General features: G+C 44.2%; 2 protein-coding genes across 2 annotated transcripts; one reads left to right on the forward strand and one right to left on the reverse strand.

The window, feature by feature from the left end:
- Positions 1-383: 383 nt before the first annotated feature.
- On the forward strand, positions 384-12,695 carry obsl1a (obscurin like cytoskeletal adaptor 1a; the record flags this gene model as incomplete). Its single annotated transcript, XM_029664008.2, is given in 25 exon segments — positions 384-657; positions 868-1,128; positions 1,412-1,717; positions 1,851-2,117; positions 2,322-2,516; positions 2,519-2,596; positions 3,574-3,688; positions 3,971-4,131; positions 4,301-4,573; positions 4,810-5,085; positions 5,365-5,640; positions 5,821-6,045; positions 6,048-6,095; positions 6,381-6,656; positions 7,027-7,296; positions 7,848-8,114; positions 8,254-8,523; positions 8,783-9,049; positions 9,675-9,941; positions 10,532-10,644; positions 10,813-10,969; positions 11,253-11,414; positions 11,570-11,674; positions 11,873-12,139; positions 12,354-12,695. Coding segments are annotated over 25 exon segments (5,454 nt in total), but the record flags the coding sequence as incomplete, so codon positions are not given.
- Positions 12,696-14,048: 1,353 nt separating this feature from the next.
- LOC115129852 (carboxy-terminal domain RNA polymerase II polypeptide A small phosphatase 1-like) lies at positions 14,049-22,697 on the reverse strand. The gene is given in 8 exon segments (XM_029660631.2): positions 14,049-16,067; positions 16,532-16,717; positions 17,684-17,776; positions 18,287-18,343; positions 18,861-18,962; positions 19,253-19,398; positions 22,353-22,367; positions 22,370-22,697. Coding segments are annotated over 8 exon segments (774 nt in total). The 5' UTR covers positions 22,416-22,697; the 3' UTR covers positions 14,049-15,938.
- Positions 22,698-23,117: the final 420 nt, after the last annotated feature.

Consider the following 23,117-nt stretch of genomic DNA (forward strand, 5'->3'; position numbering starts at 1 on the left):
CACTGTAAAAACAACCTAAAATGTGGGTTAAGCACTGTAAAAACAACCTAAAATGTGGGTTAAGCACTGTAAAAACAACCTAAAATGTGGGTTAAGCACTGTAAAAACAACCTAAAATGTGGGTTAAGCACTGTAAAAACAACCTAAAATGTGCCTAAAGCACTGTAAAAACAACCTAAAATGTATTAAGCACTGTAAAAACAACCTAAAATGTATTAAGCACTGTAAAAACAACCTAAAATGTGGGTTAAGCACTGTAAAAACAACCTAAAATGTGGGTTAAACACTGTAAAAACAACCTAAAATGCGCCTAAAACACTGACAAAATACTACACAGAGACAGTGTATAAACAATCCACAACTACCTCCCTTTCCACCTGTGTGCAGCTCCAGCGGTGCGGTTCAGGCGGTCTCTGCAAGACGTGGAGGTGAGAGAGAGAGGCATGGCCGTGTTGGAGTGTGAGGTACCTAATGAGGGCATCCCTACTGCCTGGTACCTGGAGGACCAGAGACTGCAGGCAGGGGATAAATACGGCATAGAGCAGAACGGAGCCAGGCGCAGGCTCACTATCCGAGATGTAGGAGCGGACGACGATGGGGTCTATCTCTGTGAGATGCCTGATGGAGGGAAGAGTATCGCTGAGCTGGCCGTCAAAGGTAGGTAGACGTCTTATAGTATGGAAGAAGTATGGCAGTGTATCATTCACTCATTTAATACAGTCTAGAAACAACATCTTTGAGCATCAGAACTATTGAAAAAATAATTTTGTATGTTTTTTTAAAATGATTTTCTATAAACCCAATGATTTTTCTCCAGAATATACAGCCATACAGTACATGACCCTCAACTCTCTTTCTCACCCACAGGCACAATTGTTAAAAAACTTCCTCGAAAACTAGATGTGTTGGAGGGGGAGAATGCTGTGTTCTGTGTGGAGGTAGAGGAGGAGAACATGGATGTCCACTGGTTCAAAGATGGCCTGAAGCTACGCGAGAGCCACCAGACTATCCTCAAGTCCTTTGGTAAAACCCACATGCTGGTGTTCGTCAACGTCTGCCACGGGGACACTGGGGTCGTGACCTTCGTTGTGGGAAGATCCAAGACCTCGTCCCGGCTCAGAGTCAAAGGTAAGGAGTGGATGTTGACCAAAGTGACCCATGGCCCCTTACTTAGGGACTTTCCAAATCAAATCAAAGTTTAATCATCACGTAAACAGTTAACTTTTTGGGGATTTACCCATGTAGATCCGAAAGGGCTAGAACGACACTAAGGTGAGAACTCCAGCTATACTGTGCAACATTTCCTAATGTAGCTGCTAGAGACTAACAAACGTACGACAGGCTACAAGCATTATGGCAACTGTTGCTCACCTACTATGTACCTTTCCCCCTGTTTCGGTTTTCTCCACAGCTGCCAGACACAGCCCTCCCATCTGTCCAGTGGGGGTGGAGATGGATGTGGACAGGCCCAACAGCGTGCTCCTCTCCTGGGAGCCGGCCCCCACCAGCCAAACCACCACCCGCTCTGTCTATGTCCTGGAGAGACAGGAAGTGGGATCACAGGAGTGGCTGAGGTGTGCGACCTCCGACACGGCGACCTCCGCAGAGGTCATGGGCGACAGCGTGCCGTGCGAGGGCGATTACCGCTTCCGTGTCTGCTGCATCAATAAGTATGGCCGTAGTGGACACGTGGAGTTCCCTAAAGTCATCCATCTTGGTGAGTGCTGAATTGGAGAGAAACCATGTTGATGTGATCAGGGAGGAAAGGCTGTCATGCACTATGGTATTTGTGTACCCTGCAGCTATGGAAATTAATTTGATGTCACTAGTTTTGAACTCTCACCTCTCAGTGCCAGGTCCCAAGATCAGGACCCCTCTCCAGGGCTGTGAGGTGACGGAGGGGGAGGACGCCCTGTTCTCCATCGATCTGTCAGTGATGGTGACGGGCACCTGGTTCCTGAACAGCACCCAGCTACAGGATAGCCAACACTACTCTATCCAACAGGCCAAGACACAGCACTCCCTGGTAATCCACAGCACCAAGGTGGAAGACCACGAGGCAGAGGTCACCTTCATCGCCAACGGAGTCAGAGACTCAGCGGTTCTCAAGGTTCAAGGTAGGTGTTGGAAAACGGTGGAGTGTAAAGAGAAATAACATGATAATGGCATCAAGCTAGACAATCTGTATTGAGTAGGCCTTATAACAAGGACTGTTTTAACATTTACATTAGGCTTGTTTGTACTGTAGTGATATGCAATTGCATGATATTAGAATACTGAATACTGCTTGTACATATTTTTTGGAAATGATTCCATTCCAGCTGCGGTGGTGAAGTTCAGCCCAATGTCAGAGTCAGACAGTAACAAGAGGGTGGAGACTGGTGACCCTGTGGTCCTGTACTGTGAGGTGTCCCACCCCTCAGCCAGCGTGGGCTGGTTCAAGGATGGGGTGGAGCTACAGGTGACAGATGGCCTCAACATCCAATCAGAAGGCAACATGAGGAGGATCGTTATCCATCGGCTGAGTTCACCGACTCTGGCGTGTACACATGCGAGACGATGGGTGATGTCATCAAATTCAACGTGGAGGTTGAAGGTGAGTTGCTGTATGTCATGTTTGGTTGTCATCATGGAGATCATTAACATGCACTCTCAACCAGAAATGTTCTATTTTCCATATAAACATCAACTTTCTATACTGGAGGTTTTTCAGAAGTTTGACCATCTCTTTGAATTCACAATTTCACATGAATTTCTTCAATCATCAGCCATGATGTCATACTGATTCACGCTGACGATCACCCAAGCTAACTGAGCATCCCATATCTGCCACCTTAACCAATCACCCATAACACCCCTAGCTGTGGCAGCCATGTTCTCCCACCTCCCTGAAGAGGAGAGGACCAAGGCCGCTGAGGCTGGCGAGCCCATCGTTCTCCACTGTGACCTATCAGACCCATATGCCCAGTCTACTGGTACAAAGATGGCGAGCAGATCTTCAACCTGCCTGGTGTAGACTTTCAGGAGGATGGGCATACAAGGATGCTGATTATCCAATCACCTTACTTCTCCCACTCGGGCATTTACATGTGTCGGACAGCTGATGATGTCAGTGTGTTTCAGGTGGAGGTCAAAGGTGAACAACGGAGATCGTTGTTCTGTGTTTTCTCTGAGGGAATCCTAATACTGTGTTGTACTTCCTCTGTGCTGGCAAGTCATCTTCAGTTGTTGTTGTTGTTGTTGTTACTGACAGGATTCTCTTGGTCCTGTAACCCAGTGTGGTGGCTTCTGTTCTGAAAATGTTCTCTGAGTCTTCTCTAACCTGTTTTTCACCCCCATATCTTTCCTCTCACTCACTGTCCTGATCTTTCTGATATGTATCTAAACAAACCTCTGGAAGAGCATGCTTAGTTTGATCACACTGTAACAAAACAGTCCACTACTCACTCCAACCCCTCCAACCCAGCAAGCCTCCTCCTCAAACCACAACCAAACGCAAACTCTAACCACGACCATCCAACCTCCCCAGGTAACTCACCCTCTCCCTCTCCCCCTCTCTCCCTCCCCCACCAGGTCCCCCTGTGCAGTTCAGTGAGGTCCCTGAGGAGGAGCTCCAGAAGTCTGCCATGGAGCTGGATCCTGTGGTGCTCACCTGTGAGGTTTCCAGAGAGGACGCCAACGTTACCTGGTACACAGCTAACATACACACCGCTAGGAAACACAAACTGGATGTCATTATCCTTTATGATTTGGAGTCATTTCTGCTTAGAATATCATTAATTTAGTGGGATCTGATCATGTTCTGACTGTAAAAAATATAAGTAGGTATATTACGAAGTTTCAACAATTGCGAGAGCCGTGTTGGCCAGTTGGGTTCAGGCTTTTGTTCCAGCCAAGCACCATCACACCTGATTCAACTAATCAACAATTCTGAAGGTTCATTGTCCTGTCCGTCACGACCTTCCTCCAGGTATAAGGATGGGGTTGAGGTCCAGGCCAGTGATAACATGACCATACAAACAGAGGGCACCATGAGGAGACTGATCATCCGTTGTGCTGAGACCTCAGACGCAGGAACCTACAGCTGTCAGTCAGGAGACAACAGCCTCTCATTCACTGTCAACATCAAAGGTATGTACTGTACACTAGCCTACAGGTTTTCATGTCATGTAAACAGGTGAAGTTGACTCCATTGTGTTGAGCAAAGATCAGACTTTGATGATGATGCAAACATCAATTCTCCTATCCTGGTGGTAGAATATGCTCATTCATATGCTCCTTTTCCCTTGTTGAAACTAAGAGCCTCCAGTGATGATCGTGGAGCCCAAGGAGGACGTGGTTATGGAGGGTCATATCTCTGAGCAGGTGGTCCTGCAGTGTGAGCTGTCCCGTTCCAGCGGTGAGGTCCACTGGTTTAAGGACGGCCTTCAGGTCCTGGAGACGGAGAACGTCCAGCTGACGTCCGAGGGACCGTACAGGAGGCTGACCGTCCTCTGCGGCTCGGCAGAAGATTCCGGAGAGTACGTCTGCGACACGGATGGAGACTCTGTGTTCTTCCAGGTCACCATCACAGGTAAGATACTCCAAGGTTCCATGCCTGGTTCATTTGTTGTGAGTGGTAGTGTAATCGTTTTAAATGTTTTGGGGTCTCCTATCAAACCAATCCCCCTTATCAGAAGACAACTAATTAATTTACCTTTTTTACACTATTACACAATTTAATCTTATGTCAGACTATTTCATATCCAAACTATTTAAATATTTTTTTAATTGCTTCCTTTTAAATGCAAGTTGTTCTCCCTTTCTCAGAGCTTCCGGTGCGAATCGTCTCCCCCACTGAGTCTGAGCTGGAGCTGACCAGCCTGACCTCTGAGAGGCTGGAGCTCAGCTGCGAGATGTCCCAGCCTGATGCCCAGGTACGCTGGTACCGAGATGGGCTGGAGGTGGAGGAGAGTGCCTCTCTCATCCTGGAGGTCCAGGGAGCCCACAGGACACTGGTCATCCCCGCGACCACTGTGGAGGACACAGGAGAGTATGTGTGTGACACAGAGGATGACTCGGTCACATGGCTGGTCACTATTACAGGTATGTGGTCAGTGAGCTAACTCTGTGCAGCGTAAGAGGTTTAGTTATGTCAGGGTTAAGTATTTCAATCTTTGATTTTGTATTTTTCAACTATGTGAGATGAATGGACATACATAATATTATTAATATAACTGTTCACTATGATTTCTAATAAATATGTTTTTGAGGTATCTTATTTATGTTGTTTTGATGTATTGCTTTCTGCTGTCTGCTAATTTCCCATATTGCAATATTCTGTTGAAAGAATAGAAATAAACCATATAAATCCCCTCTTCTCAGAGCCTCCTGTGAAGCTGGCCCGCTCTGAAACAATGTCTGAGGTAATGGACTGTTTCTCTGGAGAACCCATCGTCCTGGAGATCGAGGTGTCACGGTTCAACGCTGAGGTGATCTGGATGAAGGATGGAGGAGAGGTGGAGGAGAGCAGTGATGTCACCATCACTGAGGATGGACTCATCCGCCGCCTCACCATCCGCACGCCCGCCCCGGGGGACTCTGGGAAATACACCTGTCTTGCCTCAGATGACCTCATCGACTTCCAGGTCAAGGTGTCAGGTAAGAGATGGTTGGAGTTGAATGGTACTTTATTTTCACACAATTCCATTTGAATTCAATCAGGAGATTATAAAAATACTAATGCAAAAACTGAAGAATATATTAAGTGAGGATTTCATGTCCTAAATTGACTGAATTCAAATGGAATTGACTCTCCAAATGTGAACATTCTCCCTCCAGAGCCCCCAGTGAAGATTGTGAATAGGTCAGAAGTCAAGACAGAGGTCAAGTCCCTGCCCTCTGATGACATTGAGTTGGAGTGTGAACTCTCCAGGGCCAATGCTGTCGCTAAGTGGTACAAAGATGGCCGCCGGTTAAACGAGGACGAGAGGTTCTATGAGGAGGAAGAAGGGGCGTTCCGCTCCCTGGTGATCCTTAACGCTGAGCTGGAAGATTGCGGAGACTACTTCTTGATGCCGGAGATGAAAACATCACCTTCCATGTCACTGTGCAAGGTTAAGAATCACCTAATCACAAATCAAGTCCTATCTGCTATCCACTAACCCTTAGCCCCTACCACCTACCCCATACCTCTACCCCTCATCCCCTACCCCTTACCCCTATGTACTTGTAGAGATCTTAGAGGATTGGATAGGTGTAAAACTAAGCACTATGGTGAAAATAATTCCTCCTATCCTTTCAGAGTGCAAGGTGGATCTGTTAACATATTGATAATACCTATGAAAACTGCATCTGATTTAAATCAACAAAAAAACGTAAGTCTCTTCCTCCTTCTCCAGAGCCTCCAGTGACCATCCTGGGGAACTCTGAGGACACAGACCAACAGGAGATGGTTGCCGGGGATGACCTGATCCTGGCCTGTGAGGTGTCCCGGGCCAATGCCCCTGTCCAGTGGTACTGTAACGACAGACAGCTGACTAGCGATGACCGGACCTACATCGAGAGCTACGGCACGCTGAGGAAACTCATCCTCTCTGACATCCTGCCCTCCGACTCTGGGAAGTACATGTGTGATGCTATCGATGACAAGATGGTCACCATGGTGAAGATCCAAGGTAATTAGCTGGGCTATATGGACAAAAGGGTGTTTACAGTCTTACAGATGTAGGAACTTAATTTGAGCCAGTTTGCTACAGCAGGAAAATAATCCTGTAGAAACAGGAAATGTGAATTATGTGGATTATAATTAATAAAACATTTTTTTTTTGTAGGAGTTGATACATTTTTCGTTCGTGTAAATTAAGTCTGACATTTTAAAGTGGAAATTACACACTTTAGAAAAGCTTTTGTGTAGGAAAAGTCTCAATCAACAAAAGAGTGATCAAATTAAGTCGAAACGAGACTCTGTCTATACTATATACTATAGGGTGTGAGCCTTTCCTTTTACACCTCATTCTTTATTCTCTCTTACTCACTCTCTCCCAGACTCCCCCGTCACCTTCGTAGACAAACAGGCAGTGAACATCATCACGGGTTATGAGGCAGAGAGCGTGACGCTGATGGGGGTCGTGTCTAAGGAGAACGCTCCGGTTCGCTGGCTCAAGGACTGGACGCCCGTCATAGGGGACCGCTTCCACACGGGGGTCGACGGAGCCAACCGGTTCCTCACCATTGACCCGCTGAGACGGTCGGACAGCGGAGAGTACACAGTAGACGCCAACACAGACGAGATGCATTTCAGTCTGCTAGTCAAAGGTTTTTAACTTCCATGTTCTCATTCTGTCTTTATCTAATTATATAGTAGCTGTAGATCAGGGGGAGCACTGTGTTTCTTTAACCAACAGAGATGATGATGTAAGCCAAATCCCAATATGAAAAGGTGACAGAGAAAAATAGGCCCCGGGCCTCCCGGGTGGCGCAGTGGTCTAAAGCACTGCACCGCAGTGCTAGAAGTGCCACCAGAGACTCTGGGTTCAAGCCCAGGTACTGTCGCAGCCGGCCGCGACCGGGAGGTCCATGGGGCGACGCACAATTGGCCTAGCATCGTCCGGGTTAAATATCCTTGTCTCATCGCGTACTAGTGACTCCTGACAGAAAAATGCTGTTGTGAATGACAGACAAGATAGTAACTGTTTGTGAATGGGTGAAAAGGGGGTCAAAAATAATAATTTAAAAAAAATGATGTTGTGAATGACTAAAGTCTTGTAAAGCACTGTGGGGTTGAAATAATGCACTATGAATGGGATTTCAGAGGGCAATAGAAGGTATCACCAATCTTAACAGCTCTCTCTCACTTGTGGTCTCAGAGATGAGGGTGAAGTTTGCCAGACCGCTCCACGACACCGTGGCCCATGCGGACGGCATGGTGACCATACGCTGTGAGGTGTGTAAGCCCAAGGCGGACGTCCAGTGGTTGAAGGACGGCGTGGAGATCGTCCCCAGCCGGAGGTTCACCATCCGGGCCGACGGCGTGGAACGCAGCCTGACCATCCACAGGCTGACCAGGGAGGACACGGGGGAGTACGCCTGCGAGTCCAAGGATGACCGCACCGCCGCCAGGCTCAGTGTCGAGAGTAAGTAGTACAGCCCTCAAAATGGGTGCAGGATCTGGTTCCAGCCCAGAATTAATATCCCTAATTAAATTAATCAACAAACCTTCGAGCCATTCATTAGTTTTTCTTTCCTTCTCTCCCTTTCCCCTCATCCCCCCAGTGCCCCGCGTGGTAGAGTTCTTGACAGAGCTCCACAACACCATGGTGTTAGAGGGAGAGGACGCCACCTTCAAGTGCGTGGTGTCGCCAGAGGACGTGCAGCTGGTGTGGGGGATGGACGGCGAGCTCGTCGTCATGGGTGACCGTTTCCAGGCAACGCAGAACGGCCTGTGTCACACCCTGGTGATCAAGAGCTGTCAGATCCTGGACTCCTGTAAGATCACAGTGGAGGCTGAGGGGAATGTGTCTAAGGCCACCCTCAAAGTACAGGGTGAGTCCAGGACCTGGGTCAAATTTATATGGCAAATACTTTCAAATATTTGAGATGCACTTGTTTAGCTTGACCTGAGTATCAGATGGGAGCAGGCGACTCTCACACGGTTGTTGCTGTAAATGAGAAAGTGTCCTCAGTCAACATACCTACATAAATAACACAAACAAAGCCTAAGGAAGTGAATTACCATACAAATGTGTATTCTTAGAGAACCATCCATTTAACAGTCATGTTTTGTCCTTCCGGCATTATCCAGAAGCTCAGGTGACCTTCACTAAGAAGATGGAGGCGGTGATGGCCGAGGAGTACGGAGACGCTACCATGGAAACAGAGGTCAGTCTGGACACGGGCGAGGTCCAGTGGATGAGGCAGGGTGTGGTCATCCAGCCAGGACCCCGACACACCCTGGTTCAGAGCGGACGCAAACGCAGCCTGACCATCTGCAACCTCAACCTCTCTGACCGCGGAACCTACCGCTGTGAAACCCTGCACGACCGCACGCAGGTCAAACTCAACGTGGAGCGTAAGACAATGTCCAGACACCATGTCATACTGATTGATAAGGATAGGATTTCATCAGATAGAGCCCTTAGCTGTGGTATATTGGTCATTTACCACAAACCCCCGAGGTGCCTTATTGCTATTATAAACTGGTTACCAACGTAACTAAGCAATAAAAATAAATGTTTTGTCATACCCATGGTATATGGTTTGATATACCATGGCTGTCAGCCAATTAGCATTCAGGACTCGAAACCACCCAGTTTATTATTATTGATATGAATGGGATTTAATCAGTTAGAGTAATGAACCAAAGTCTTCAACACTATGGCAGTGTCCTGTTATGATTAGCTAATAAAACAACTGTTTGAGTCCTGGATTCTACTTGCAACTAAATTGACTGTCTTTATATATAGTAGCTGGCAACAACAGCTACAATGCATGTTGGCCTTCACTATCATGTATGGTGCCGCCAGCCGTCAGGCACTAAAGTAACAATGGGTAAAGCCCTGTGGGTGAGAGATGGATGAAATGTTGGTATGTCATCTTACAATAATAGCCTATAGACTATTGATTGTAGACAAAAATGTCTCCTGGCTTTAGGTATGTTATATTTGAACCATCTGTCAATGTCTCTACCTCTACAGCCCGTAAGATCGCCATCCGTAAGGGTCTGGCGGAGACGGACACGTTTGAGCGGGAGACGGCCTCCTTCGAGGTGGAGCTGTCTCACACTGGCGTGGAGGGCTTCTGGCAGAAGGACGGCATCCGGGTCAAACCCAGCAACCACTGGCGGGTGAGCTGCAACGGGCTGGTCCACGGCCTCACCCTGTCCAACCTTACCCTGGAGGACACGGGCACCATCGTCTTCTCTGCGGAGGGAGTCCGGACCTCTGCCAGGCTCACTGTCAAGGGTGAGGTATCATCATCATCATCAATAATCAATCAAATGTATTTATAAAGCCCTTTTTACACCAGCAGATGTCACAAAGTGCTTGTACAGAAACCGAACCTAAAACCCCAAACAGCAAGTAATGCAGATATAGAAGCACGGTGGCTAGGAAAAACTCCCTGAAAGGTAGGAACCTAGGAAGAAACCTAGAGAGGAACCAGGCTCTGAGTGGTGGCCAGTCCTCTTCTGGCTGTGCAGGGTGGAGATTATAACAGTACATGGCCATTAAGGCCAGACCGTTCTTCAAGATGTTCAAACATTCATAGATGACCAGCAGGGTCAAATAATAAAGTGGTTGTAATGTAGAGGGTGGAACAGATCAGCACCTCAGGAGTAAATGTCAGTTGGCTTTTCATAGCCGATCATTCAGAGGCCGAGACAGCGTTTGTGGTACAGAGATGGAGAGGGAGGGAACCGAGAACATTGAAATCGAGAACATCATCATGAATATCCAGTTATCTAATACAGGGGTCTTTAACCCTGGAGAGCTGTGGCTGGATTGGATGTTATAGTAAAGAAAAACATTTCTTCCATGTTGTTGTTCTTTCCCAGAGACTCCAGTGACTCTCATGAAGAAGCTGGTAGACATGAGACTGGAGCAGGGCTCTCCTGCCACATTGGAGTGTGAGCTGTCCAGGCAGAACGTGGAGGTCAGGTGGCTGAAGGTAATAGATGTACAACCAATAGACCTGCCGCATTTGTGTCAGTAGTGTATTACCATGTTATATACAAAAGGCACAGACAGGAAGTAAACAGTTTGATCTCATTAAATGTTGTCTATCCCTGAGAATACGGTAATAATGTTGGTCCCCTGTCTTTCTTCTTGACTGTAGAATGGGACAGAGCTGAAGCCAGGGAAGACCCAGTACCGTATTTACTCCATGGGGAGGAAGAGGTTCTGTCAGCTGCTGCAGTGTAGCCTCTCTGATGCAGGCACCTACACCTGTGACGTAGGAGACGTCAATACATCCTGTAACCTGGAGGTCTATGGTAATATACTGTACACTCTCCTTATCAAGTCACTGCAGAACGGTCTTCATTTCAAGTGCATGTAAAACATCTCAGTACTCTCACCAACGGTACTCTTCATTGACCTCTAGTGTTCAGTTATAGTGACAGGAAGGCTGAAACAGGCCAACACAGCCAACCTTGTACTGCGTGCTACTGCCACCTAGAGGTCATGGCTGCCTGACTAATGCTCTTCCATTGGGCACGTTTACGTTTGCACACTGTTACTATATTCCAACGTGTTGAACCAATCTTCCAACCACAGAGCCTGAAGTGGAGGTGCTACACGGGCTGGAGGACCTGTATGTCCAGGAGGACCAGAATGCTGTGTTCATGTGTGAGGTGTCCATGGAGGACGTGACTGGGGAGTGGTACAAGGATGGACACAAGATACGACCCACTAGCACCATCAAGATACGCACAGAGGGTTAGTGATACATCAGTCAATCAATCAGTTAATCCATCAAACCGTTAAACGTCATGATTGCGGTGAATAATTTGTTCTTAATTGACCTACCTGGTAAAGGTCAAATGAATAATAGAATAAACATTGAAATTCCATGTCTGTGTTTATTCCTTCAGGGACCAAACACTTCCTTCTCATGTGCAACGTTAAAGCTGAGGATTCTGGGGAGATCCGCTTTGTGACCAAACAGACAGAATCAACAGCCTACCTAGAGGTGGAAGGTAGGGCTTCACCTACCTGGCTGCAGGTTTACCTCACCTATCTCTGTGTGATGTTCCAGCTGATCTGACATCAGTTCCTATAAGCAGACAGCAACCCAAACCTCTGTTGTGGGTGACAGAACTCCCTGTGTCCATGATTTGACCTGAAATCAGTTCTCTTCACTGAAATAACTGCACTTGTCTTATATTTTTGCACAGAGGCCCCCGTGTCTATCGTGAAGCCTCTGAGAGATCGCACGGCTCTGGAGAAGCACCGCGTGATTCTGGACTGCACCGTGTCCACGCCGCGCTGTGAACTCACATGGTACAGAGGCAAGGCAGAGCTGGTGTCTTCTGATAGGCTAGAGATCCACAGTGACGGCTGCTACCATAAACTGACCATCCACGAGGCGACTGTAGAGGACGAGGGTACCTATAGTATAGAGGTTGGGGAGCACACCTCCACAGCCCAACTCCTGGTGGAAGGTGAGTGGATGGTGGTTTCTTGTAAAACAATATGTCCGTATTGACAAATTGTTGCTGTTTTTCTAAATGTCTCTCTGTCACTTTATTCCCCTCAATCTTTCACCTTACCCTTTCACATTTCTTTCTCTCCCTCAAACACATAGAATGATGTTCCTGACCTTTTGTGGAAAAGGTGACCCATCTCTTTTAACCCTCCATCCCCTTGCCTCTCCAGCCCAGTCCCTGGTGATAGAGACAGAGCTGGAGGATGTGGCGGTGACGGCTCCTGACCAGGCCTGTTTCCAGTGTGAGGTGTCCGTGGCCATCAGCAGGCCCCCAGTCTGGACTCTGAATGGAGAGACCATCCAGTCCAGCCCTGATGTCCGCTTAGAGAACCACGGAACCGTCCACAAACTGAACCTGAAACAGACCAGACCAGACATGAGCGGGACGGTTACCTTCGCCATGGGAAAGGCCAAGAGCAGCGCCAAACTGAACGTGATGTGGAAGTAGAGGCAAGGGGGAGAGAATGGGAAATGTTGATTCTGTTATGATCAGGAATTGAATGTCTGAGACTGTTTTATTGGTACTATATAAGAATGCAGTCTATCTGATCTAGTAAAGCTGCATGTAATGAGCGAGACAGAAAAGTAGAATGTGATGATGAAATGTGGTACTTAAGCCCCAAAAAACAGTTTCAGGATCAGTTTTGTTTTACTCAATGGTTGGGGTTATGAGCAAAGCTGATCGTCAGTCAGTTGTAAAGGGCAGAAAGTAACCTTGGAGAGAAATGTTAAGAAGGATGGATTCCAGTCAAGTCAAAAGGTCAAATCGGTATGCAACACTAGGGTGTGTGAAGGGGTTAGAATGGTTTATAATGGTGGGTATGAATGCCTGTGTGTATGGATATAAATTATACACATCTGTTACACATATTTATTTTGAAAATATATTGATTGGAAATTAACATTTTTATTCTATAATTAAGTCAAAAATATTTTTTTCTAAATATGTTATATTTTCCCCACTGTCATTAAATACTGACATCCATAGTTTGAATGAAGGTTTTTATCCAATAAAACCGTCAGACAATATCTTAGGATAGAGCTTACAAACATTGTTACTTTTGAATGTGCTTCGATGTCAAATCGTGGCTTTTTGTGTTGCTGAGGATAGACTGCCTGAACACAAAAGCACCTGCACTGGTTATATAATTATGTTGTATTTATGGAAGATATAATTAAACAGTTCAATACAATTGGTATGATAAAAAGACTGTCCACAAACTACATTACAGCTATTCAATCATAAATCACATGAATAATCCATAATATATTAATTTCATTTTTTGTTTGCTTTATTACAGTGCAAAACAAAATATACATATGTGTATAATATATGCATATATTATTTAAAGTGTTTGAATACAGGAAGAAGAGGTACAGCAATAGGTCAAGGTCCCCATGGTGATAGAAAGCTCTCTTCCAAAGCACTGTGAATGACTAGGGAACAGCCCTGAAGCAGTTGAAAGGGACTGGATCTACGACAGTAAATATCCCTACTGAGTTATGACAGGAATCACGCCTTGAGATACTAAAAAAAACATTTAAAATGTGTTTAAATCATATCTAGATGTCACATTATCTAAATGGCTGTGGGTGGCTTGAATTTCAAACCAGGATTCGCCCAGTTCCTATTGTGTGTGTGTGTGTGTGAATCCATTAATGCATTGTTAGAGAGCCCACAACATTCTCCATTTGTACTACAGTGATTTCTGTTCATCCTTTGGATAACACTAACAAAAAGGGCCAACCCACTTGCCAAAAGAAAAATAAAAAAACATTTTTTTGTATCTAACTTGATTGACACAGGCACTTGGTGAGTTGGAATGTGAAATTTAGTAAAACATGTTTAATTTTTTTAAAAAAAATTTATTATTTCTTAATACTGATAGATTTATCATGGATCTACTGGTTATTTAAACTCTGAATCATCTTATTTCACAAGGTATTTTAGTAGGCCTTTAGTCAACTCCAACACAGTGGCTTTTCCCCATGCATTCATAAAACAGTATCAATCAATACAAATCACTCAATACATTAAAACTACTCTTCCTGTTCACTTCCTGATAGACCATCTTAGTTTTTACTTACAAATAACAATTATTTTATTGTTCCAAACCCAGGTAAGTACCAATTAATAAAGTCCTACCTTGTGTCAGAAGCTTAAGTTTAAAAACCAAACTACCCAAATCCTACAATCTGGTCTAAAGAAGCATAGTATTTGCAGTCCTTTAAAAAGAGGTCATGAAAAAGGGAAAGTATTCAAGTACTGTTTCCAGTAAAGGAGGGAGAAGTGTGCTTGTCAAAACCAGATGGATAACACACAGTCCCAACACCTTTCCTCCATGGTAAGGCTGGGCGTTGCAGACAAAATATATTTTTTTTGTCTAAATGTGTTTCATGATTAGTGCATGACCTAGAATGGCAACAAATCAATTCTTTGTGATTTTAAAATGGTCTTTCTCCATTCTGATGGTTTTATACTCAACCAAACCAGGACAAAACTGACAGTGAACTAGTCCAATTTGTAGAACTTTTCATTTAATTTAGCACTGTATCAAAATTCTGTTATTGTAAAATATATAGCGGTATGTGGATCCATACCGGTATTCACAATATAGTCGCCCAGCCCTCCTCCATGAATGTAGCGTTGACCAACAGTTTGCCTGGACAGAATGTAAATATGTTTTTCCAACACATATCCAGGTCCTCTTGCAGAATACCAAGGGTTTTCCAGGCCATTGACTGGTACTGTGTCCATGTGTCTGAACTGGAGCATTTAGTCTGTCTGGGTTGAGGTCCATAGTCCACAGACAATGTAATCCCAAAAAAATCCTAAAAGATTATATTGTCATTTAAGGTGCATTTCAGTCATCTGATTACTGTATTTGTTATGAAAACATTTATACAGGGTAATGGATGTTATCTGGCACATTATCGCACATATTCCTATGGTTTTAATAAAAACAAATGAAACAAATATGGTTAAGGGACATGGAACATTTTGATAGCTGCAGTAACTGATAAATGTCATTCTCTATGATTCCATCCCCCTTAACAAGTACTGATGCCCATTCTGCTAGTCATTATGATACTAGCTGAGTGATGAAATAAGTAAAACCATTTGACTTACACAAAGCCAATACTTTGCTTGTTAAAAATGTTAAATTGTCTCTTGGGGAATAAGTGACAAAAAAAAAAAAAAACACATTAAAGTGTTAAAAGTAGTAAATATCCATTCATACAGCTGTCATTTGCTTTTCCATACAGAGTTCTAGTGTTCTTCCCGGAAACCTATTGACTCCAACCCGGCGTTGGAGAACTGATTCTGATTGGATCCTGGGGGTTCTCTCCCATTACCTTCCTGCTGCATGTTTTTTCTTCATTGTGAAGAATGCTGTAGATTCCCTCTACTTGACTGTCCTGTATGCTCCAATGACATTTGATGAAAGGCACTGTATAAAAACCTAACTCATTATAACCCACAACATCCATCTACACAAGCCCATCTGTGGTTGAGGGATGGTAGATCTTGTTCTGGAGGGTCAAGTCCTCTGTTTCCCCCAATAGAGGGCAGTACTAGCGTGGTTCTGAAGGGTTGAAGAAGAGGGGTGGGCTTGGCGGTGAAAGTCTTGTGGTTGATATGGTGGACGGTAGGCTGAGGGGTGTACAGTTGGTGTGAAGACGCTTTAAGGCTGCGGTTCTTGGTCTGTCCTGTAGATGGCGGTAGTAGAGGGGTAGGGTGACTGACAGCACTGCTAGCTGGAATCCCTCTGTTGCCTGAGCACCGTGTAGACATCCTCCACTTTACTGAGCCCTTCGAAGAAGGGGATTAGATCCAGGAGCTCGGTGTCGGCCATGTCATCGAACCACGACGCCACAGGCACCTGCAGCCACACACAGACGGGACAGAGTCAGACATGCATGTAGTTACAATGAGATCATTACAATGGTGAGGCACCAGAGTCGGTCATACAGCTCGTCACAACGAGAGCCAGGCTCTGGTTTCAATTAACTAGTGAGCTAGTTAGAATGCAGCTAGAGAGACAGCTGGTGGCACTTTCCTTCCAGTGGTACAACGTCCTGCCTCTACATGGTCCTTCAGTCATAGAATGGTATAGTTTATAAATGATTCATAAAGGTTTATAAAGAGTTTATAGGTTTCTAAATTTAGAAACTATCTATACAATTTTAATTGCAAAACATTTTCACATAACTAAAAGTTTGATAAAGCCAGTCAGCCAACATCTGCCATCTTTAAAAAAAAAAATGTAAAGTAATGGATGCTGAAAAAGAAGGAGGAACAGAAAGAGGGGGGGCCAAGGAGGATGAGGAGGAGAGTGGTTCTTACAGCGTTGTCTGGGTGGAAGACGTAGGAGGCTGGGGAGTTGTCTATGATGATGACCTTGTTCAGGTCCCTGCCCAGACGACTCAGGTCCTTTACATAGTTCCCCCGGTGGAACACACACGACTCACGGAACAGACGGCCGCGGAACGCACCCCACTTATCCAGCAGGTCTGACACTGGGTCAGCATACTGGAGAAACACACATAGGGGTCTCCGTATCAGGTGAGGAAAACAAGTGACATGTGATTTCCTGTCTTTTGCAGCTTTTGACCAGCCTTTAAAGGTCCAATGCAGCTGTTTCTCTCAACATCAAATCATTTCTGGGTAACAATTAAAGTACCTTACTGTCATTGTTTTCAATTAAAACGGTCAAAAAGAAACAAATAGCTTCTTAGAAAAATAGTAATTTCTCTAGCAAGAATTTTGCTAGGAATATTTGGGAGTGGTCTGAGTGGGGAGGGGAAACTGAATACTCTCTGTTATTGGCAGTGAAGTTTGGAACTGTCACGCCCTGGTCGAAGTATTTTGTGTTTTTCTTTATGTTTTGGTCAGGCCAGGGTGTGACATGGGTTTTTGTATGTGGTGTGTAGCTTAGTGGGATTGTAGCTTAGTGGGGTGTTCTGGGAGAGTCTATGGCTGTCTGAAGTGGTTCTCAATCAGAGGCAGGTGTTTACCGTTGTCTCTGATTGGGAACCATATTTAGGCAGCCATATTCTTTGGTTGTATTGTGGGGGATTGTCCTGTGTGTCTTGATGTCCTTGTTAGAGGTTTGTAGACACATGTATAGGCTGTTTTCGGTTTTCGTTTAGTTTGTGTGTTGATTCGTGTTAAGTTGTTTTATTAAACATGGATCGAAATCTACACGCTGCAGTTTGGTCCGACTCTCCTTCACCAGTAGAAAGCCGTTACAGGAACGCTTCCTTATTGGTCTATTAACTAATTTACTCCCTGGTGATGTCACCAGGCAGGCCAAAACTCCCACCAAAACAGGCTGAAATTTAAGGTAGACTTTTCAAAACAGCTCTTACACTAAAAGGGCATTATCATTTTCACACCACTATTCCAACCACCGAGTGAAATATAAAACACAGAAATATCACATTTCTTTTAAACTAACTTGTTTTGATTGCTGGTTTAACATTGTGTTGTCCTCACCTTAGCCAGGCTAGCTGTGAACAGAATACATTCAAACAGCTCTCCCATCCTCTTAAGGAACTCATCCACGTGAGGTCGCTTCAACACATATACCTGGATGGATACATTGTATGTTAAGTTTAAGGTTTAAACAAATAATCAAATACATTATCTTTCCACCTCTCGTCTTAAACAAAATGAACCCCCCCCCACTGATGCATTGAGCTGCCTTTCACTTCTTCTTTCTGTAGTGGTCTGCTGCCGAGGGTCATAGTCCTGAACCAAGTCATGCAGAATAGGCTTTACCTTTCTGAACAAACCTATCCTGGATTACTTGAATCAGGCCCAGGCCCAAGATACACTGTTGGCTCCAACTTCAGAACCATGTAGGAGGTGACTCAGCGTGACTCCAACGTTCCTTTTGTGGTAGAAAACCCAGGCCTCAGATGCCATTCTAACCCAGTCCAGAACCAGACTGAGCAGTTGGTAACATACAGATATACAGTATTGTAGGGAGCCATAATATACCTTAATAATACTAAAGGATTTAACATGGAAAGGTAGAGGCCGGTGGCATTGGTCTGTGACAGTTGGGCACGTCACCATGCATAGTGATAGGCTCACCTGATGAACAGTTCCATCGATCTCTACGGGAATTATAAAATCAGCATTGTTCACTGGCTGTGGGAATAATAAAGATACATTATTTTGAACAAAACCACTTAAAAGACATCCTAAACACCAGAAACGCAGTATACATGAGAGAAACCATGTGTATTTAGAATATTTAGAATTTAAAAAACAGCTAGTCTGGGTGTGTGAAAGTGGCAACAATGACAGAGATGTCATTGACTGCCAACAATAATACTGTGGAGAAACCAATCTCTTTCCTCGCTCTCAGAGTGTTTCTCATTACTATTGGACATTACTGCCTGGTGATGTCATGCTTTCACAAGAGGGGAAAATCTCTTTCATAAAAAGAAAACAAGATGCAAAAAGGCACACAAAAACATTTGTGTCCATAGCATTTGCAAGGATAGGACATTTTTTAAAGAAAAGCTAAACCCCAAATTAAACGGTACAGCAATTGTATCAAAGTTCACCAATAGCTTTAGAGCTCATGGATGATGGGAAAATGCATCTGTGACTATATAATATTACTAGTGTAAATGGTGTGGTAGTATGTTCCTGGTCTTACCTTGAATGAGCTGTGGACCAGAGTTTCATCCAGGTCTATGACAACACAGATCTTCCCTGCATCTTTTGACTTGGCCTGAGGAAGCAGCGGTCTGACTTGGACCTGAACCACACACCCAGTTAACGTAGACAAACCACAAACTAACATTTGTCATGATACATGTAAAATACAAACTACACTGTGACATAGACCTAAAAAAACACCAACACCAAGTCACGTCCTAGTTTCTAACATTCACTATGACATCATAAACACACAGACAGCATTTACCTGGACTTACGCAAACACTGCATATACAAACTAGACCACAGAGCATTTACCTGGACCTACGCAAACCATATACATAGATTGTAAAACATCCCTGAACCATTAAAGAGAGCAGTGGGACATACCTTGGAGACAGTCCCGTTCTCCTCCACCAGTAGCGGGGCATTGTTGTTGACCGGCGGGGGCTCAGCCTGGTCATGACATAGGCAGCAGAAGAGGCTGTGGAACAGGCCTCGACTCCTGGGCTTCTTAGACGACGAGGGTGGGGGACCTGGAAGAAAATAACGAGTCCATCCGTCAGTCACACAGTCTTCCTGTATCTATTTACTCTATTTAGACTGCTCCCTGATGTGGTTTATTCACCGACTCTTAATTTGAGACATGGACATATTGTAGTTTGAACTCTTGCGTAACTTGTGGGGGGGGTGTCGATGGAACGCATGCGTGGAAATTCCTGTAGCCAGAGTTGGGATTTGTCCCGATGCGAACAACATATTTCTGCAGATGTACTGTATGCTCAAAGGATAATACATGTGATGTAATGGTTGTTTTTCAAGTTAAATCCAGCAGAATTTATTTCATGTATAGCATCTTTAGTCTTTGACCTCCTTGCAATAATTTGGCTTCAACCTGAAGCCCTTTTCCCAATGGTTCCAATGAAAAACAATTAACAGATAAAACACTTTACTTGGTTATTAGTTATAAGAGGAATGTCTTTGAGGCGAGAGACATGATTGTGCAGCTTTAATATTTCCATGAGGAATATGTAAACTTAGCTAAGAAAGTCATGAGAGGGGCATGTCACTTCAAATCAGTGACAGTTTGAGTAGCCACTTAAATCATTACATCTAACTCAATTTATTATAATGTCGAATCTCTATGTCTAAACGTTGCCTGACGATGACTGCCAGTCTTGGAATAAAAAATTCTTAAGACTAAAACTGACTTCACTTTTATGTAGAGTTTTTGTTTACTATAATAAAGCTCTAGAGTTCCACTACTCGCCCTCTGCAAACTTCTGGCCAATCAGAAAAGGGACAAATGTTTTCCTTAAACTCTCCTCCCTTCTCTCCCCCTTTCATTCTCTTTATTCCGTCTTTCTCTCACTCGCAACGTGACCGTGTTACAAACTCTTTCACTGTCCCCCCTTTCTTTCTTTCTCTCCCTCTCTTTCTCTGGCCCGTTCCAGACCTGTGGCCCCCTTTCTCTCCCTCTCTGGCCCGTTCCAGACCTGTGACCCTCCTCTGCCCACTGCCACGTCCAGGTCAAACCAAAACAGGAAGGGGAAATGCAGGGGCAGATCAGAGGGGGAAACAGATCGTGTCAGCCCACCACCACTGACGCAGCAGGATCAGATGTCACACAACAAGGCAGGTTACAGAGAGCAGAGGGTGGCCTGAGAATAGGGCCTCAGCAGGGATACCTCTAATCCATTACCTCTCCTTTAAAGCAACAATATCTAACTTTTTGGGTGACCTGAACAAATTCACAGATCAATGTGTTATAAATCTGTCATTCTCTTTGAAAGCAGGTTGAAGAAGCAGTAGATCTGTTCTATATAAACTATTTCTATGCTTCCCTTTCTCAAGTTTTGTTTTTACTATTGGTTTTGTACACCAGCTTCAAACAGCTGAAAATACAATGTTTTTGGTAATGGATAAATATATTTCACAGCGGTTTAGATGGTACAATGTTTCCCTACACTTTACATGCTTGTTTTGTTACAAACTGAAATTACATAAACTATTAGAATTTTGGCAATCAGGAAATAGTCTAGATTTCTGCATAGTGTATCTTTAAGAGAAGGGCCCAATTCCAAACCAGGCCCTCCCTAGGCCCTAGCTATAGATCCTGGTTGAGTCCCTGCCTAACAGATATGAAATGATTGAAAGATCAACCAGAGTGCTTTAAGGATTCTTATATTATTGTATCACAGATACAGTGGATCCTGCCTACCTATCAAATCCTTTCACATCTGATAAACAAGAGGAGTCTCTGGGTTGGTTTGTGACCAGTAACGCAGGTTGCCCATTTGTCCCAGGTCAGCTAGAGGCAGGAAGTTACAATGTTAAACAGGAAGTCCGTCAAAGTCATGGGCTCTCACTCCATTTGTGTCTCCTGGGCATGGCTTTCACACAGTGCTTCTCTTAGGATTTATTTCAGCCATGGTGGCAAGGTATGGGGTACATTGCTACTAGCGTTAGTGCAATGACATGCTAGCTGTTCCCATAGACTTCCAGGCATTAAGCCAACGACTATCCATATAAATAAAATGTGTCTATGAATATAGGGAAACACTGCAACATAAACCCGTCTCTGAGAATAACTGTGTAGTAATGTGTTATCAATACAAATAGAGCTACTCATACCAGGAAGTAAAACTAGTCTACCTGGTACAATTACATCACACACACTAAATACAATCCCTACTTGGTGCCACCTCACACCTTGTCTCCAGATTTCTCTGAGGTCTATCACTGTGACACAGCTACCACTCCGACAACGTTGTGACCAAGTTGTGGACAACAAACCAAATGGCATTTCACATATAGCCTATGGCTGTAGTTTAACTGTGCCATCCAATGGGGAAGTACAAGGTGCGTGGGCATGCCTTAATCTCTGTTTTGAATGGGTCATTATAACGTAGATACTAGGGCTGGCTATTGAAAGTGTACAGTCCTCTTGTGGTAACTGCTGAATGCATAACAGCGGGAAAAGCTTTTCAAGAACGCACCACCCATAAAACATGTTAACCAGTCTTCTAGAACAATGGTTGATGTAAACAAGTCACACGTTTATAAATGCATCCGTCTGTAGCCTAGTACACAGCTGCGTTTTAAATGTTAAAACTCTCAACAAGTCATTTCAGAAGTGTTCGCTTTTTTAGGAGGTCTATGATAGACAGCAACTGCAGCCTGGTCAATTAATTGTAGTTAGATTACGCGATTTGATTGAGTGGGCTCGTCCGTCCTCACCGCAGTAACCTTGCCTGTCAAAAAGTTGCGTCGCGTATCACAACAATGTTGCCATTTGAAGCTTAGTTGTTGCCATTTATCGTGGTTACACAATGGTAGACGATTGCATATTTGATAGTTTCGTTTCGTTAACGCTGTCCTTGTCTTTGAAAACACCCAATGGACGACGAACTAGGCTAGCTAAATGAAAAGTTTTGAGTGTGGTACAAAACAACTGACGTGCATCTTGAGAACTTTCTCCAAAACTTACCCTTCTCTCTATTCCCTCTTCATCTCGACTAATTTGCGTGATTATTGAGGACTGGTGGTCCATTGCACCAGACTTTATCCACAATAGAAACTAAAAACTTTGTTCCGTTTTAGATTGTTCGCTGACTAGGAACATTAAATTATAAATGTGCACAAAGATACATAACCGCAAACAGTATTTAAATACATTACGCATCCAAACGATTACATTTCGCGAATATTCAATGACGTACCAGAGCGGTATAAAATCTACAAATAAAAGTTATATACATTTAAAAGGGAGTTGGTAACTTTGTTTCAACATGGAGTTCAACTCCGCTCTCAATTTGAAGATACAAACATGGAACTCGGCGGTTTCAAGGCTTCCCATTCCTTTTAAAGTGGCACAAACGTATGATTGTGCACCGAGAGTGGCAGTCCACTTTTGCAAGAATACTCGACAGACTACGACGGTCCCTTGAACCATAAATGATTGGCCTATTGTAATTCTGCGTTCATAACATCTTGTAATTTCGTAAATATCAGGATATGACTGGGAAAAATCTAATTGAACGCACCTCCAACTTTTATTACTAGTGGGAAACTAGACTATCATCCCTATGCTCTGAGTTTCCCACTGACCTAGTTTGTCAACAAAAAAGACAGCAAGCATGGCGGCATCTTCAGTAAATGTTATTTATGGTAAGAACAAAATACAAATTGTTAATACAAAATTGATTCTGTTCATCTATTATAGTATAACAAGTGAATGCAGCTCTGGCATACT

Source organism: Oncorhynchus nerka, linkage group LG2 (assembly GCF_034236695.1).
Source record: "Oncorhynchus nerka isolate Pitt River linkage group LG2, Oner_Uvic_2.0, whole genome shotgun sequence".
Lineage (NCBI taxonomy): Eukaryota > Metazoa > Chordata > Actinopteri > Salmoniformes > Salmonidae > Oncorhynchus > Oncorhynchus nerka.